The following is a 19018-nucleotide window of genomic DNA, read 5'->3' on the forward strand; positions in this document are numbered from 1 at the left end:
GCAGCTGTACGCAAACCTGGCTGGTGCTGGGTTAGACCCAAGCTGCCTGTCTCAGGAGCATCCTCCTGAGCAGCCCTGGGCCAGAGGGTCAAGCAGATTTTGCAGGTGTAGTACTGGTTAGCCATGGTCTCAGTCCCTCCCTCCCTCCCTGCTTTGCCAGGCAGAGGCTCCCTCAGTGTGGGATTGCATCACTTCTGGGACGGGGCAGCAGGGCATCTTCAGTTCCCCTGCGCTTCTGGAACCTGTTGAACGGGCTGTGTTTGTATAGTGCCGAGACAGCAGCTGATGCATCATTTATATGTCTGAACAAAAATTCTGTTAGGACCTAATTTAGGACATCTTTCCTTATCTTAAATTCTAATCAGGCAGAACTTGCCTAGTTGAACGTATTCTGAAGAAAGCAGTTTGTTGAAATCGGAATTCCCGATTTTTTTTTCTCCAAGACCTGTTTTATCAGTTGCTCTGAATTTTGTTGAATTTCTAGGACATCTCCTCCTATGTTATGTTGCAGCAGAAGCAGTCCATGACTGATTAGTATGCAGAGATAATTTTGGTCCAGGTCTTGCCTAATAGTACTAACCTCAAAATAAAAAGTTAATTAGAGCAAGTGAAGTTATTAAAAGTGCCGGTGTGATTTAAAAGATGAAGTCTAAGTTTTTTCAGGAGAGTCTTAGGCATTTTGGAAACCTGATTAAATTAAAATCCTTCATGAGATTACATGAAAATAGAACTTTGACTTTAAATCACCTTGCTGATTTTGATAATCTTAGAGTCTTTCATCATTTCGCACAGTAAATGAAAATTCTTCTCAGGTGAAATTCACCACTCTCAGCTGTGGAGGAGTACAAGGACATCCTCACCAACAGCATAGATTTAGTCAAAATTTTTCACAGAACCCAAGAGCGCTTCAGATAAAAATTCATTTTAAATGATCTTTACTTAGAAACAGATAGGTGAAGACACAAAAAAGTTTCTTTGTTTGCAGTTTTTTTTAAATTATAGTTCTTTACTGTCAGTAGAGATTTTGTGACTGTGTTATGGTTGAGATTACATTTTGTAGCCCAGATATATCAATCTGATACACTCTGACACCCAGCTCATCGTGGGTTTTGTCAGGAGAAGAACAAGTTGAATCAGAGGGTTGCTGAGGGAGGCAGAGCCTCTCCTCCAAACTCAGTGTTAATATCAAGCACAGCAGTACTCAGGTTCCACCTATGCTCATTGTCTCTATTTTCCATAGAAAACTAGTTTGGTGTGGTAGTACCAGCGAAATAGGTGTCCATTAGAGTCCCAGTTGCTAAATCCTCCCTAGCAAACCAAAGACTAAATGAGCCTGGAGACTGATCTGGGTTTTCACCTACAGTGACTCTCTTCAGTGAAAATTGACTGCCTGTGCTTAAATTAGTGTAAGAAATGCAAGACAGTAGGTATTTTCTTTCTGAAGGAAGCTAATGCACGGAGTGGGAGAATGAATAATCTGCAGGCTGCCCTTGGTGAGGGGGGTGAGATGCAGTGAGGGGGAGGAAGAAGCTGTGAAGGATGTGGAGCCACTTCTAGTGAAGTGGACAAGAGACATCTCAAACCCTTCAAGTATTTTGCTTATCTTTAGCAAAAGCATCTTGAGATGTTTGTGCTGGTACAGAGAGTATTGAATTCATACTCTTGTTTTATGTGTACTATCTTGGTAACATAATAGGTGTTTAATGCAGCTCTGCCTGTCTCCCTTTTTCTACTTGTCTAGAATATCCTTGGTGTTTTAGAACAACCCTCATGTCAGCTTCTTTATTAAAGAATGTGCTGCGGAAATTATGCTAATTAAGCTGGAGTGTAATTATGGGCTAGAAAGATTATTTCACAGTCAGAATCGAATTGTTGTAGATAAATGTGCATTAACTTAATAGTGTGCAGCTAATTAGTTTTGCTATTTACTCGTAAAAATTTAAAAAAAAGATATAATCAGTTATACTAAAGCTTGAGAAATTAATATATTGCAAAGCCAATGGGGAGTGTACTCTGAATCTCTCTTTAATTATTGTTTTGCTGGAATTTTCTTAGTTTTCCTAGTCTGAACTTGCAATGGACACAAGTTGCTAATTAACAAACTTTATTTCTACTTAAAATATATACTATGCAAGTATTCCATGTGGTTGCCAGTTTGACAGTTATATCTGTAATTCATACTAAAGCAGTTACAGCATCAGTGTCTTATACTCTCCACAAAAGTTAAATTGCTTTGGATCTCATTGTGTAGCAAATCAAGATAGAGACTTTATTTTCTGCGTATATCTAACTTTAATTTTTGTATTTGTCAGCCAGCTGGCATTAGTCCTTAGCATGGCTTTAGGAAGAAAAGAACAAATTACTTTTATGCTCAGATACATCCACTAAATATCTCTTAGAGTATTGTAGTGCATAGTCATGGTACAGTCCTGAAAACCAAAGAACACAGAATTACTTGACCCCCATCTAAAAGACTGAAAGCCTTGAGGTGTTTGCGAACAAACATGTAATTTTATATGTTCCAAAAATTCCCTTTATAGCTGTATGTCTCAGGTGTTCACAAGTGTGAAAGGAAGGCTGCAGAACATTTTCCTTATGTATATTAGTATCAGTTTCTAGGAAAATCTAATACAGTAGCTTGATTTGTGCATATAAATTCATATATAGAAATTTTTCTAAGCCACCCCTGAGCATAATAATGCCTTCCATTGACTTTGGAGTGAAAGAGACTCCAGTTTAAATTAAAGTAGTGATTAAAAAGTGCAATCTGAAACACAAGTCTGGTGTGCTCTGAACTTCATGTGCAGTGTTGCCTACAGGGCTTTACTGTATGATCATCTTTCTTTATGCTGAAATGAAAAAACATAGAAAAGGGACATATTTTTATGAAACAGAGAAAAATAATTTCGATACCTGTATAGTGATTTCTCCCCTAATAAATAAATAATACCAGATATAATATCCTCTGTTGCAGAACAGTTCCATGGCTTTTCCGCAGTGAGTTTTAATGAAATTGGATATCAGTCTCATTTTTATCAAGTTATAGCAAGAACACTAGCTCCTAGGTGAATTTGTATTTGCCATTAGAACAAAACTTATGAACAGCAGGTATTGACACAAACCTAAATAATCTCAGACTTTTCCCACTTCCAGTCTCCCTCATGCAAACAACACAGCTGAAAATCTGTGAACTTCGTCATGTTTGAAATTGGCTTTGGAATTTGCAACAAGAATTTGCAATATGAATTTCCAAATCATACCTATTTTTCCTAATATGACCAAAAATTTAAAATTAGAATGTGCAAAAAAAACGTATTTTTTTCTGCTTTGAAGGATTTTATAGCTGTCATTGATGCTATCAGTTGAGCACAGAGAGAAGAGTTTCAAAGTTTGAGGGAGTGATGTTGTCCTTTCAGTTCCAATAAGGAAATATGGAGGGAAAGATTAGCAAAGTCTGAAAGGAATCAGTTCTGAGGTGAAAAGGGACAGGTACAATTCACAGTCTGTACTTCTTGCTGCTGGCAAAACATATTGCAGAGTGTAACTCACCAACTAAATTGTTGGATCAGTGAAAGGAATGGGCACTGGAATTTAGTATATCAGATGAAAAATCCACCCAGAACGTGTTGTATGGAAATAAGTACCATAGAAGTAGCAACTGAGCAAAATACTAGTAACTCATTCTTTTTGTGCCAATAGCTCCACTTCCTTGGCTGAGGAAAGATTTTTGATAGATTGAGGCACACGTTTTCCTTTAATATATTCAAGTTTCAAAGGCCTCTTTAAGATATTGATTGTGATTTCCAAATGACAGCTCCTTGGCAGTATATCTGTCATTTGTTAATAAGGGCAATTGCCCTGAGTCAGTGCCATGATTATTGTCTCCAGTGGATTTATTAGATACATGCAGCGTTTCACAGTTCAGCTGGAAACGTTTCTGTAGAAATGCTGTGCCGCACATTCTGCAGCCTCATTCTTTTACTCAAGAGTAGAAGAATTATCTCCCCTTTGTATCCTGGCAGGATGCCAATTAAGGGAGGAGCTAGTTTTCCCCATTCAAAGGGTGTTTTTCTGTGAGCTGGATTTTACTCAGGTAAAACTATCAAATATACATGTGAAATGTTTATTTTAGGTTCATTTAAAAGATGCAGCCTACTTCTGCACTAAATATCTTATTCATATCTGAATATCATCCGTGTAATTTTTTTTTTTTTCTGATTCAACTTTTGCATTTATTTTAGTAAGATACTTCCTGATTTCAGCCAAGATTCACTGTTCTTGATCTGCTTTTGTTGCTGATACATCAGTTCAGGGTTGTGGATTTCTCTGGTGTTGACAAGAACTTGGTAGTACTTTAACCACTGACAAATTCATCATTCTTCTGCTGGCTTTTGAGTCATTGTGAAGGCTCTCTGGGTTATCCTGTGGCCCAAATAGAGATCAAAGACATTACCATGCTAGGTAGCCAGCTAGAAACCATCCTTTCTCTGTTTACTTCCTCCTTTAAGTGCTGAAGTACAGCCTTGTTTTCTTAATATTCAGTAAAGTGGGACATGTGTTATGTTTGTTGGTGCTGTGCATGGAATAGGATGAAATCGAAGTACCCAGTTAGAAACAGCAATACCAATACAAAAAAGCACTTTTTCTGAAAGAATGTGTGACATATCTTTGTTATTGTTATTATTTATAAAATAAAGCTGTTGTTAATTTCTATCAACAGAATCTGAGATAGATTTAAATTCAAGCCAATTGATGGCTACAAGAAGCCATCTTTAGCTTAAGGAATGGATGTGGGAGCATCCATGCCAAAGAGCAGGAGGGTCACAGTCAGGTTGGCTTTGGCAGCCCAGAAGGTCTCCTCTTGCCCTGCACTCCCCTGAAGTGCTGTCCAGATTCTCTGCATTTTTGCTATACTTGAAAACCTTTTGCAGTCAGCTAATGGTGCATCAGTCTCTCTGGGTTCCGGGGCTGAGGATTTAATAGCAGCCTTTTAACTTTTGCCAATTTTCCTCTCTATCAGAGAGTCATGTAAGCACTGTCTCTCTTTACCCATGCTTGGCATGAAGATGATGATATCTATGTACTGCATTAGGAGAGTTCCCTAGAATTTCTACAAGGCTTTGAAGAAGATGAAAAGCATGTGATGGGAAATAGCAATAGTATTTGAGTATCACTACTCACTGCTGTTAGATACATTTTCTTTAATCCAACAGCTTTTATTTGAGCAATTTTTTAACAACTCCCCTCGTACTGACTCCATGAACTTTCTGTCTCATGATGTCAAGTATGTCTTGCATTATTGCATTGTTTTGCTGGTTGTACAGTGAGGTACATCAAGCTAGCGTGCAAGAGATCAGTTTTTCCATGCTTAATGAAAACTGAAATAAAGGCAGCACAGGAAAACCATTAGTCTGTATTTCCCCTTGACAAGAAAAGCAATTTCAAGGGCATTTATAGTACTGTACAGCTTGCAACTTTAGTGAACAGAATTAATTCCTTAGTTTTCCAGAAGACTGAATAGGAGTCTAGTTGTAAGAAAAGAAAATGAATACTGGTTGTTGTTTCTCTTTTTTAAAATTCAGTATTAGAAATTTATGTAAGCTTTTTTCTTGGCTTTCCAGAGTTGGTGTTTCAGGACAAATTCTGGACTTATCAATTCGTATTGTTTTTATTAATATCTTGAGTCACTGTTAAGTTTTGCTGTTTAATATTCATTATTAAGCATCAAATGAATGCCTATTACAAAGAGTTTGCTGTGCTCAGGAAAACAGGGAGTGCTGGAAAATGTTGCATAGATAAGAATGATGCCTGGTATGTATGTGTGGGGATGAGAATGGTTTGGATTTCTGCTGTGCAGCAAGAAATCAAGGCAATAGTGCACTCAGTGGAGTAATCATTTAAGGACTGAGATAATACGAGATATTTAGGATTAAGATTTTCTGTTTGTTTAGATTAATGCCTTTCCCTGGTACCCCACCCCAACTATAAAAAGTATTTCTGCAGCTTGTGCTAAACTGTATGCTCTGTTGGAATTTCCCATTTTCTGCTATTCGCACACATAGAAAACACCCAGTTTCTAGTGTTGGTGGTCACTGCTTTCCTTTGGCAGTTCCAGATTACCCAGGCGGTGGTAGGTCCAAGATTTACATTTGAGAACATGAGAGAAACATCCAGTTTCATTGTTTCTTGGTTTGCCTAAACCTTAAAAAGCCTAGCTTTGTCATCCCTGCTGGAAAAGGGTAGAAGCAGTTTTCCTGTCACTGCCATTGAACTTGGGATCTGGAGCCAGAAGCTTGATCAGGCAAAGAGAGCAGCAGGGAGAGACAAACCATGTGTTGTCACATCCCTTATTGTGAAACTCATGCTGCTTAACTGCACAACATTGAAAAGCTTTGACTGGAGAGAGGTGCAATGCCTCAAAACCTTTTGGGAACTTTTCATGTTTCTGGTTATTAAAAAAAATAATGTGGATGCTTTGAGCCTTTCAGGGGACATTGTGTGTGCCACCTTCCCCTCCTGCAGATGAATGTGGTTTCAGTCATTAACATTGGTGCTGTTAGGCTAATGTTCGAATGCTCCTGCTGCTTTTTTCACTTTCTTTTTTTACAGCTGTAATGTTTAGGTGCTATCATACGTGTAGGGAAATAAAATAAATATCTTCCTTTCTAAAATGCTTCTCCCATTTTCCTAGGGAAATCAGGGGTTTATGGAGTAACATTTGTTCTTTAGAAAGGGTACATTTCTATATAGCCATATAGGAGCAGAGTCTCAAAAGCCTTTTTTTTCCCCTGTTGCTGAAATACAGAACGGTTTATGAGCCTGTTAGTTGTAACAGTAGTTCTGGAAAAGGAGACAGCTTTGATTTATGGGTCTGTGGAGGCGGAAAACCTCTCAAACCTCAGAGAAAGGTATTAAAGTAAATAATTCTGTCTGACAGTGTAAGTCAATGACAGAGTCAAGGCTGGAATCCCCTAGGTCTGTGTACTGTTCTGATCTCCTGCCTATGTTCCCACCTTTCTGATCTATGAGGAAAACATATCTGCATCTGTAATAGCAGTGGTGCCAGTGAATCACATTTCCCAATCTCCTGAAATCTGCCCTGTGACGTGTGAACTCCTGTAGATGGAGGGAGGCCAAGTGTAAGCTGGTCTCCCAGGGAAGGGTTAACTTGGCACATTTTCACAGCTGCAATGTATTAAGCTACTGTAAGGCCCTGTGGTAGTTGGAGGTCAGAAAAATGTTATCACAGGAAAAAAGAAGATAAATTAGGCAGCTTAAAGACATCTTGATAGCTTAGCTAATTTGCCTCTTACTTGTTTTTGCAGAGGGAGTCCCTGTATATGCAAATACCTGCAGAAGAACAGATAAAACAAGTTTTTCAAGACTTTCAGCTCAACAGCCCCAAAAGACAAATACCACTTTCTAACTAAAACAAACTAAACAAACCAAGTAATACAAATGGGAAAGTAAGAGATAGTCTAAAGCACTGAAGTCCCTGCTCCAAACACAGTCTAGAGGAGAGATAACATTGTACCAGGTGCTGAGGGTATGGTTAACTCGCCGTACAGGCAACTTTTCTCATAAGAATAAGAAATGCAACCTCCCTCACAAGGTGTGAGAGAATTAATATATAGATCAGTACCAATACAGAGTGAAAAAAATATTTCATAAATGTTCATAAAAACGACATTTGTAAATGAAATGAGGATAACCTTGAGTAGATGATACTTAAACTCTGAATATAACCACGTTGTATTGAATGCAGTAACCTGGAGCTGTAAGTAGTAATGCATTGTCCAGTGTCAATTGATAATCTTTACTCAACTAAATCATCTTTAAAATCTTTTCCGCCTAATGAAATGTTCACAAAATCTAAAGATGGTTCAACTCCAGGCCATTTTTGTTATGTTGAAATAGTTCTCATCTTGCCTCTTCACATGCTCACCTCTTAGGGTTTTTTTTTTTTTTTTAATTCTAAAATCTAAATAGCAGAAGAGTGATGCCTTATCAGAGAAAATGTCGAGGATACAAAGGCAGAACTGCAGGAGGGTATATTTGCCATTGTACAAGCCAGTTTTAGCCCTTTGCTGTATTCAAGATGTAAGTTTTTGAAGTACTGGATTAACCCTGAGACCGCAGGTTTATGGTTGTGTTAAGAACCTGGGACATGCTGAGCATCTCCATCGCTGCTTGACAAGAATCCTGTGTATCTGGTACATCACATCCTTCTCTGCACCTCATTAGCAGACACAAATGTATTGTAAAAACCACATAGTGCTGAATCTGTGTAAGCACTACTGCATGGCAGTTTTAGTTTAGGCCACATGAAAGCATAAACAAAGGAAAATGTCATAACCCAAGAACAACATCCAAATTTTTGGCAGGAGTGCCAAAAACTTTTTCATTTTTTACATACAGTCATGTTGAATTTGAAAAGCTCTAACAAGAGCAGCTTTTCAGAAAGTGTAAAGAGTTCTTTTGGAGGAAGAAAGAAATGGTGAAGATTTGCAAGATTCTGGAATCACAGGTTTGGTGAGATGTTCACATTCAGTCTGTGTGATGGTGGATTACCTCTGACCAGCCCCACATAGGCTACAGTTTTCAGGTTGTAATAAACAATAACATATTTCTTTGTTTCATATGAACTTAATGTTTTTATTCATAGAAAATACATCTTCAGTGCCTTTTCTCTGTCGTCCTTCTGGTGCTTCCAAATTTAGACTAAACTATGTCAGATTATTTTGTTCCTTACTTTTTCAGTAAGTTTTGGCTTATCTAATTTGAAAGGACAAAAAGAGAAGCATAGGGAGCTGTCTGCTGATAAGGGTTCATTTCTCCCCTAAGGGAGAAACAGGCCATTGCTACATCTTGTGGTGGGTTATGTGTTGTTTGTGTCACCATGGGTCTGAGGATGATGATCAATTGCTTGTTAGGGTTCACTCCTTTGACCAAGTTTGACTGGGGAAGTGAGTATGCTGAAGGGTTTTGAGGGTTTTCCAAGGTGAGAGAAAGAGAGATTGACCATATCAACTTTGTTTCCTAAAATTGAGTGCTGAAGTTACCCGGTATTCATATGTCCCATTTTCAAAGTATAGTGGTTCTGCCTCCTCTCAAAATGTAGGAGATCATTCAGAGCAGGCTGGCAATCTCTATGTATGTGTGTATATATATGGAGAAGTGTGTTTGAAAAAGAAAAAGTACTTCAAGGAAGCACTTCAGATTTAACTCACAATAAATTAAGTGTAATAAGTCTGTGTTCTCTTGTGTTTGACCGACTGTCAGAGAACCACAGAAAGAAAATAAGGAAATGGAGCTGTTAGATGGCTCCTTCCTCTTTATATTACATGCATTCTTTGTGGATTATGTTTAAGTATTCTTGATTCCTTTTTCTATTTGGGTGTAACTTCCTATGTCTTTTTTTTTTTTTTTTTTTTTTTTTTTTATGTACCAAGTCCTTAGAGAGAGATTCTTGTAGTATTGGTATATTGCCTTCCAAATATTTTAATAGAAGTTAATTTCTCCCTTTAAACACAGAAGCTAGTTCTTTGATCTTCTCTTGGCTTTTGATTAGTTCTCCTTGTTTGATCCTGAGCTACATGTAGTTTATTTTCTTTTAGTATTACCAGAAAACCATTTTCAGAGCTCTCCTTTCTGAAATGAGAGAAAAGATATTTTCAGACTTTATTTATTGAATTGAGGGAGGAAGCAAACAGAAGGGTCTATGTCTGTAGGCATAAATTCAACAGAAAATCTTTTAAACTGACATTAACAATGCCACAATGTATATGAGGTAAAGATTGAGGAAATATTCTTAGCTCAAATTGAATTGCCTTTTCTTTTGAGTACCACTTCATATATGAAAAACTTTCTTTCTCCAGTTTAAGACTGTTTCACATGCATATTAAGACAACCAGGAACACAGGCGAGTTTGGTTTAAACAGTCTTGTAATAAAAAATCGTGCATTCCCTTTGTTTGATAAATGCTTGGTGGTAGTTCAGTCTTTGTCAAGCATATGGTTCTTTATAGCGGGTGTCTTCACAGCACTGCCTTTGGGGAATGCTGCAGAGACAGGAATAGCTCTGGGTGTCAGTGCTTGCCTGTGCCAACTGCCTGATCAGATGTGAATGTTCTGCTCTAATAATGTAAACCAGAAATAAGAACCAAGCTCTCGTGAGATTCACTGTGACCAATGGCCATCACACCTGCTCTTGCAATGCTTTGTAGAAGCAATCAGTATCCTTAGTTACCAGCTGGAGACCTGTGTTTTTAAAACTCACTTAGTAGCCTTTTTAAAATCAGTGCAGATATATATATATAACAGGATTTTTGGTTTTGCTTTTCTGTACCATCAGCATTTTCAGTAGTGGAAGGAGAAAATTCTGGCATAATTAAAGCAAATATTCAGATGCACTACATCGTCTGTGTTCAGCAGCACTTCTCAGTGAACCCACAGAACCAATGCACCCAGCTGTATTGCAACAATCTCTTTTAAGTTTGCATCTCTCTTACTTCCTGGCATGTGTATGTGATATGATAGCAGGAGCAAGACCTGTTTTCAGTGCATTACTTGCAGTACCCAAGTCAGCCTGGATTTCTCAGTGCTACTGCTTCTATGTCAGAGTTGTGTCTTGTGTAGAACTCCTCCTTGATTCTCTTCAGTTTTTCATAATATGGCATAGCCTTTTGGAATAACTCTAGGCATATATATTGCCAGTTTACATAGAGCTTTGAGCTCCCCCTTGGTTCCTCTTCTACTTACAGGAGCAATAGTCTGGTGCAATCCCTGGAACATCTGCCTTGGTCACCACTTCAAGCTAAAACCTTCTGCAGGATTCAAAATCAGATCAATCCTACAATCCTAGATCACAATTTTCATCAAAAAAAGAAGGTTGGAACACCTTGCTGTGTTCCAGTCAGCCTCCTCAGATGAAGATGCTTCCTAGAAAAAAATGCACTTTTACAGCCTGCCAAAATATTTGGAGTCCATGGCAAATGCTGCTTTCCAGACAAACTGTGAAGTTCTTGCACAGCTGGGATTCTCTTGTGGACAAACTAACACTGCCAGCAGAAGCCTTTGGCTGACCTAAATGGATTAGTGCTCTTACTCCAGGGAAATCATAGGCAAATGGTAGATTAGGAAAAGATCTTGCATGTGCAGCTACTACCTTACTGTTAATTTTTGGATCAACCACACAGATACTTTGTTAACATTCTCAAAATGCCACACACCTCCTCAGATTTACTCCAGCCTTTCAGCTTGTTTCACCATCTGTGTGGATTGCCTCACTCAGATTTTGTAAGCATGGTGATGTTTTAATAAGGGACACAGGCTTAGATAGTGTTTGTTTAGGATGTTCACTGTGATTTCAAATTCTGCTTAATTCTACTTTATAATTTTACTAAATGCAAGTTTTGTCAATTTGCATGTGGCACAGTATCAGATGTTTCACAGAAATCAAGGTAGATTGGATTTTCATTAACCTTCTGCTTTCATCCCGTCTCTGACAAATACTGACCCTGCTGCTTTTCCTTGGTAGGGAGTAAAAGATCACTGAATTCCAGGTCTTTCCTACTTGTTATTACTTTTTGTTTGGCTCTCTATTTTAATACTTTTTTTTTTTTTGTCATTTAAGTAGGTATACTTGGAGGTATGGCCTTGATTTTCCCCCGCATCCATGCAAATTGTTTCACATACATTTTGTGCCTTTGTCTTTAAGGAATACCAGTCCTCCTTCCTTCTCCAGGCATCTGCCAGATGACTTCATTAAGTAGCCTTTCTAACTTTTCATAATAAAGCTCAATTTAAAAAAAATTAACCTATATTTAATTTTTTAAAATAAATGTTAATAGAGCTGCAAACTTGCTGTTCTTAAAAAAAAAAATCCTCTTTCGGCTGTTAACCGAAAGGTTGGTGGTTCGAGCCCACCCAGGGACGCCAGTTGTCCCAAGGTCGGCTGTTTTGATGGCCTAGAAAGGCTCGGGATAGCCTTGGTGGCAGCCCACTCCCCAAAGGACGAAAGGAGTCTTCAGGTTTTTTCAGTCTTCAGTGTTTATTAATTTTTTATCTACAATATCTTCTCTCGGCCCGACAGAGGTTCACACAGCACGTCAACCATGAGCACACTGGGTGCCCTCAGGGTGGTCAGTTATCTTTATACCCAAAACTACGTATAAGATATTTACCTTTTCCCCCCAATACCTTTCACCCTTATTGACAAGTCTACCTTTAGTAAAAACCAATTCCAAAGTGCCACCACCACCACAGAAGATAGAATACAAGAAGAAGAAGAAGAAGAAGGACAGGACACACCCCAATTCCTCCATTTTGTCTCCCTAACACCCCCCTGTACTGAAATTCTAAACCCTGTGTTTCACACCATAACTAATCTATCTCTTCACCATTTATCCCCTGTGATTCTCCCATCCTCATACAGATGATGTTTCCTGTGCTGGGTCAAAGTCCAAACACCAGACACTTCTGGCCACGTTCCAGGACCTCCGAACCCCCCAAGGGTTGTCTCGGTGTCTCTGCACATCAGGACTGCTGTGCTGAGATCCCACATCATTCTCACTTTTTTCCACCTATAAAATGGTTATAGAAAACAAATGAAAAATTTAAACTCCTAGAAACTACTCTTTCTTGCCCTGAAGGTGGCTAAAATTATCACAATTATCCAGGCAGCCCTAACTGTTGACAGAAGTTTTTGTTTGTTTTATGTAGCTACTGTATTTCATTTAGAAACTACTAAAAATAAAATCATCTTAGAGACCATCTGCTTAAACTGACAGTGCATACTAGGGCTAAATTTTTAAACTTCTTTTCCTGCTTTGTTCATTATCTCTTGAAAAACTGGTTACTTAACAAACTCGGTATTCAGTGCTAAGGGCTTATTTTCTGAATTGATTTTCTGCTTACATCCAGTGTGCCCACATCCATTTGCAACAAGTAGCCATAATTCACTCATATGCTGACTGCTTTGGGAGATCAGAGGGTAAAAGAAGGGAGAGCTTGTTTTCATACTTAAATACCATGTAGAGGCTTCAGGTACCTCAGAGCAATTAACTCTTCCTTTGATGAAGGGACCTTTTTTCTTTTGCCCCCTCATTGCCTGTTCTGTTCTGGATTCCAGGACGTGAAGAAGAAAAACCTGAGCAGATGGTTAGAGCCCATAATTTACCACTGCACATAATGGGCCTTTTGTTTGGTTTGGTTTTGGTTGATTTGTTTCTTGGTTGGATTAAGTAGTACACATGTTGAGAAGGAGGAAATTTCCTTTTCAAGAGAATTTGTTGATAGAAGTTCCAACACTTCAACACGTACTGTAGTCTTGTCATTCAGGCTGTTTTCTTCTGGTATTTTGTGTGATCTCCAAATTACCCACACCTGCATTTAGCATCTAGGATTGAAAATGAGAATAAATAAGAAATGGAGATAGGATAATTAATGTGTCTTCAGTTAGTTTATTGGATTTTGCTCTCATTTCTTATTTTTGTTTAAACAAAAAATCTGGAAGATGTCTTTGGTTTGTTTAGAGATGTTTTTATAGAATGCAGGTCTAATAGGTTTGAAGAACCTGTTAGGAAGTGTTAATATTGTTAATTGAAAGAAAGCAGATGTAAGAGGAAGATGCCCTGTCAGGTTTCTATGATCTCTAGCAATTCAAACATTAAAAAAGTGTGCCCAGTGAATCTCTTTCTTTTCACCTGTTGACAGAGCTATGGTTAACTGGAAACAATGATGTTCATAATCTTTGGCTACTGAAGTTTGTAGCCTTCCCTGATACTTTTTACAATGTTCTCTAACTTTTCAAAATATCAATTAAATGTTAAAATCTTTCTGAACCTATGCAAATGTCTCTTGCAAAGATTTCCAACAGCCTGTATCATCTGAAAATTCATTGGAATAGTCCATATGTGATTTATTACTACACCTTTATGGTTTCTTTGTATTAAATATTTAATATGAATTCTAATATTTATGAGTTAACTTACGTTTTGGCAGAAGAGAAATAGCCAATTAAATTCTGAGTGGTTTTTTGCATCTCATATTCGTATTCTGAATCTCCATAAAGAAACAACTGTAGTGACGACACTCAATCTGGCAAATGTCACATATGAGAAAAGAATAAACAATCCCTCTTTCTGCAGCAATTCATTATTATTGTAAGATAAGTCTTCCTTCCCTGAAATGTTATGGGGAATTGTTGTATTTAAAGTGTGCTTGGGACAGATTGGAGAGATGCTGTGAATTCCCCTCGTGATGTAAACTTGGCCTTTGTGCAGAAAAATCTTCATCATTTAGGAAGGATACTGTGATCAGTATTATTTTAGCCAAATATTATAACTGAAGTCTGCAACAGGTCTGCCAGGGGTTTTTTGGCAATGAGGTCTCAGATGATCACAGTAACTGCAACAGAGAACTTTTTTGTAAGTTACCTCCTTTTCCAAGTTTCCCTAGTTTCCCTTTTTTAGCTTAAAAATGTATCACTAGATGGAAAATGGTCAAAATATTTCTATGTCACAAAAAAAAAAAAACTCTTGGGGAAAAGGCATATGATAACTAAATATATCATGTAGAGAGGCTGTGTGTATCTCTGGTTTTAGGGGCATGAAGTCCAAAGCTATTTCCATGAATGATTTTACCTGTAAACTAGAGTGGAAAAATTCACCTGAAGTGATAGATTGATTTTAAGTTCAGGTCTGGAAGCTTCATAATACATACTGGGACTTGTTCAGCATACTTGAATTCAATTCTTTTATGTGATACTAATGGTGTTTCATGTTTTATATGATTAAAGTGCAAAGACTTGAGTGCTCAAGCAGGGCCAAAAATGTGTAAGAGTTTTAAACTGACTGTATCTGAAAAAAACACAAACAAAGGACACAATTGGTCATTGCTTTCTGTATAAGATAGCAATTGGTATTGCATAGAGACAGCAATAAGTAAAAAGGACTTTTTTGCAGATGAGCATTTCATAGCAAACCGTTTGTGGTGATATGAGCATGCATTTTCTTTCTTTTGGTATATTAAGATTTCATGTAGCCTTTTTATTTAGAAAACTTAATCAGTTAGAGAACTAATTCCACAGTTACTTCTTCCGGAACTTCTGATAAACAAAGTGATACTTTGTTTAATTCTTTTTCCAGAGAGTACAGCTTAAAATGACAAATAGCTTCAAATTTGATTTTAATGTTTGCTTTGACAAAGTGGGGACAAAAGAGATTTTATTTAGACATTTCTGTCTTCTTTGTTGACCTAACTGTTGGCACATTTATCCACTAATAGCAGATTTTTTTGATTTCTTTTTGTATTTGCTTTTGCACAGAGAGTTTGGATGGCGGGATCCAGAGCTTCCAGAAGTTATACAGATGTTACAGCATCAATTTCCCTCAGTACAGTCAAATGCTGCAGCCTACTTACAACACCTCTGTTTCGGAGACAATAAAATAAAAGCAGAGGTAAGGTTTATAAACCCTTTTCCCAGCAGTATTGCTGTCTGCTATTTATAATCAACAATTATTTATATGTGCTTTAAAAAGCTTAAAAGAGACATCATGGATATATGCCAGACTTTCTTTTCTTACTAAAGCTTTCACTTAAGTAATTTGTTACTGTTACAAAATGAAAAACATGCATAAAATACTGTTCTAACTCATTGTTTTATTTTCTTTGGAATAGTTTGATTGATTGCATACCATTTAAACACTGTATCATGGTTGTTCAGTAATCAGCTAGTGGTGTAGTCTTGAGCTCTCTGAAACATATGGGCATTTCCTTAGGGTTCTCTGAGAGCCATCTAGACACTAAATACAAACACAGAATATGAAAATTAAGCAAGAAATTTCTAAATCAAAGCATCCTTTAATGCATAATTGTGTGAATAGGTTTAATTTGGCTGTATTTGCAGCTTGAATGGTGCTCATTTGTGTATGATCTTGGAATTCAGTGCAGATTGTACCTAAAATGTGATTCAGACATCAGTATAGAGCTTGTTCTGTACCTGTAGCTGACAGGTACTTCTTTCTTGTTTGTTCCCTGTGGTTAATGGGACCAGCACAGCTTTTGGCACAAGTTAAACAGAAGCTCTGAGGGATCTGACAAACACACAGCAGTCAATTAAAATTGAATGAGTGAAGCCGTTACCAGCCCCAGCTGCTTCCCCTGGCCCTCTCAGAGACACTGCTAATCAGGGACATGTGGTGTGCACATAAATCTGTGCCTCTACTGGCACCTTTTAGCCTGGCATGTAAAGGGAAACTGAGATCAAGATCTGCTACTGCCTGTTTGTCAGAACTGTGCAGTGATGCTGACTTGGCAGTGCTTCATCTTCCTCACCCTAAGCAAACCTACTCTGTGGATCCATCCCACTATAGAACCTTCCCTTGCAGGCTTTTTCATGCTCAGGAAATTCCTTAGTGGGTAAGCATGTAGTCTGCTGGTGTTGGCAGAGCTGCACTGGTTGCAAACATCACTGGTTGCACCTCAGACATCTTAAATATAGTAATAAAAATATTTGCATGAATGTAAAGTGAAGAATGTTTGTGCACTGGAGAAGAGAACTCAGGTAGAGATATCACTGAAAAATTTAACTGTGTGCTCTCTCTGTACTTGACTCTCATCCTTATTCTAAAATAAGTTCTTCGGTAAAAGAACTGATAAATCTCTGAGAAAGGAAGTGAAATTATTAGAGCACTTATTGCACAATTATTAGAGCACTTTACTCATTGCACAATCTCTGCTGGCTCCTGTTAGCCATAGATTGAGACTCCTCAAGTAGCTGTCCCATTTGAGGGAGGCAGATGGTTTAATTTCTGTTGTTAACCATATAGGAAGAAAGGGGTCTGATCATTGTTGATCTCACCTGCCCAGCAGCCTTTGGACATCAGCCCTCGTAAGCTTCAGGCTCATGAGCTGAAAGGGTGAAGGTAGGTAAATACAGCTCAAGAGCACTAGGCAGCATTCAGAGCTTCTTCTGTGAGAAAGGATAACAGAAAAAAAAAGGATTCCCCCATTCCATTTGTTATTATTCAGGACTTTTATATACCCTTCACTATGTAATAATGAAAACTGCTATGTAAACAAACAAAAGTACCTTTCTTAAAACAGTTTGTCTAAGAATATGCTTTCAAACTTCTGGTACTTTGGACTTTTGTAAGATGACAAAATAAGGGGCTGTATTGTAATACTTTCCTAGTGCTTTGTGGAGCTTTTCAGTCTAAAGCACCCAACATTATCAAACTATTTTATCCCTCTCTGTATCTATCTATGTACCAACCTCTGTTATTTAATGTAAAGTCCTGTTGTGTTTAGGTCATGCTTCAGCAGAGCACTTGAAACAGTTTCTGTGTTTGCTTGTTGGGATCAGGGTCTACCCAAATGGCTCGGTAGTGTGCCTAGGGCCTGCTCGACCTTCCACTGAGTCAGTTTCTCAAGGAGCCTTTTCTGTGAGAGTTCAAAATCCTGTTGATAAGGAGATATCACAACAGAAATCTCAGATTCTTCATAGGTGTATACCTAGCTAGAGGAGCTTGAGCAGTCCTGTCAAACCTGCCCAGGACAACTCCTGTGATAACTGTTAAGGATGTATCTGAATTATGAGTTGAATTATAAATAATATACCTAAATAATACACACTGATACCAAAATTCTCTTTTCTGCAAAGTATTTGTGTTGTAGTTGTGTGTCATGGCCAGTTCTCCGGTCTGAGAATGACCACATTTAATACTGAATTCCTTCTAGCCGCATTCCAGTCCTGCTGCACATGGTTGCCAGCTCTGACACAAGGAAAAAAGTACCAGGACACAGTATATTTTCCTTACAATCTCTTATTGAGATTACAGAGAAAAAAAAATCCAAAAAATTCTTTTGAAGCCGAGAAAACTGCTCTTTGATGAAATACCTAGCTTTAATATAGCAAAGGACTTGGGCTAAAGATGAGAAACTGTCTTGGTGGTCTTTCAAATCCTATAGAAAGGACAAACATAAATATGTGTAAGTAAAGAATAGCTCCTGCTGTTTAGTCTGCCTGACAGCCAGTGAGGAAAAGGCAAATGAATTCACAAAATATTTTTTTAAGTTTTAATCTTTAATGTACACTTGATCATGCATGCGCAGAAAGAATAATATTATACAACAACTTAGTTTGTTTGCCTGGTTGTATTGAATTTGAAATGTAATGCAGTTGTTGAAGTTTTAATTCTGGACTAAACCTGACAGGGAAAAAAAGTTCTCTTACCTTTGTCACTATTGAACATCAAATTCTCACACTGCAATTAGTGGCTATTTCATCCAGAATTTCTGGAAATAACTTTTCTGAAATACTTCTTTTTTATTATTCTTTTAAACATGATTTATACTGTATCATCTATCCAAAAATATGATTAATGATCTTTCCTCTAAACCTGACCATAGTTTCAGTCTTGTTTTTGTATAGTGGCAAACTTTTCCTACTTTCATAAATTAGTGGGATATGTATAAAATTTCTCTTCATGTACTTGGTAGGACAAAGGCCTATCTTATATTCCTTTTGGGGAAGAGTGTCACAAAAAATTTAGACAGAAATAGAAAATAGCAGCTGTGACTATGTGCAATTCTGAGATTCCTAGTATCTTTTATGGTTTTATCATTATGTTTTTATCTTCTAAAATATTTCAATTTCTGTGGCTGAAGTGTAGAACACTACCCCTGGCTTCTTCTGAACCCTCCCCTCAAGAAAAGGAAGTGGAAATGCTCTCCAGAAAACATCTGAAAAAAAGATGCTCAGTCAAAAATGTTGGATGCACAGCTAGGGAAACTGGAGCTTTTTTTTCCTCCCTGACCATGTTCTTTATATTAGGTGTTATTTCTAGAGCACATTGATCACAGATGTGCTTATGAATTTCGTGATGTCACTGGAAATGTGCTTTTATTGCTGCATCCCCGTAAATGTCCCACCCAGTCTTACATAGCAAGGTCTGCAAATCCCTTTCTCTATCCTTAAGTACTTCAAACAAAGTTGGTAACTGTTTATGTGAAGA

At 37.7% G+C, this 19018-nt stretch overlaps 1 protein-coding gene across 7 annotated transcripts in view; it reads left to right on the forward strand.

The window, feature by feature from the left end:
• CTNND2 (catenin delta 2) overlaps positions 1 to 19018 on the forward strand; it is a 638971-nt gene that overhangs the window by 461669 nt on the left and 158284 nt on the right. For all 7 annotated transcript variants that reach the window (XM_074545751.1, XM_026791790.2, XM_014265131.3 and 4 more), the window contains one exon: positions 15328 to 15460. In XM_074545751.1, the coding sequence (XP_074401852.1) occupies positions 15328 to 15460 (133 nt within the window). The remainder of the gene's footprint in view (positions 1 to 15327; positions 15461 to 19018) is intronic.

The sequence above is a fragment of the Zonotrichia albicollis genome, chromosome 1, assembly GCF_047830755.1.
Source record: "Zonotrichia albicollis isolate bZonAlb1 chromosome 1, bZonAlb1.hap1, whole genome shotgun sequence".
NCBI classification, from domain to species: Eukaryota; Metazoa; Chordata; class Aves; order Passeriformes; family Passerellidae; genus Zonotrichia; species Zonotrichia albicollis.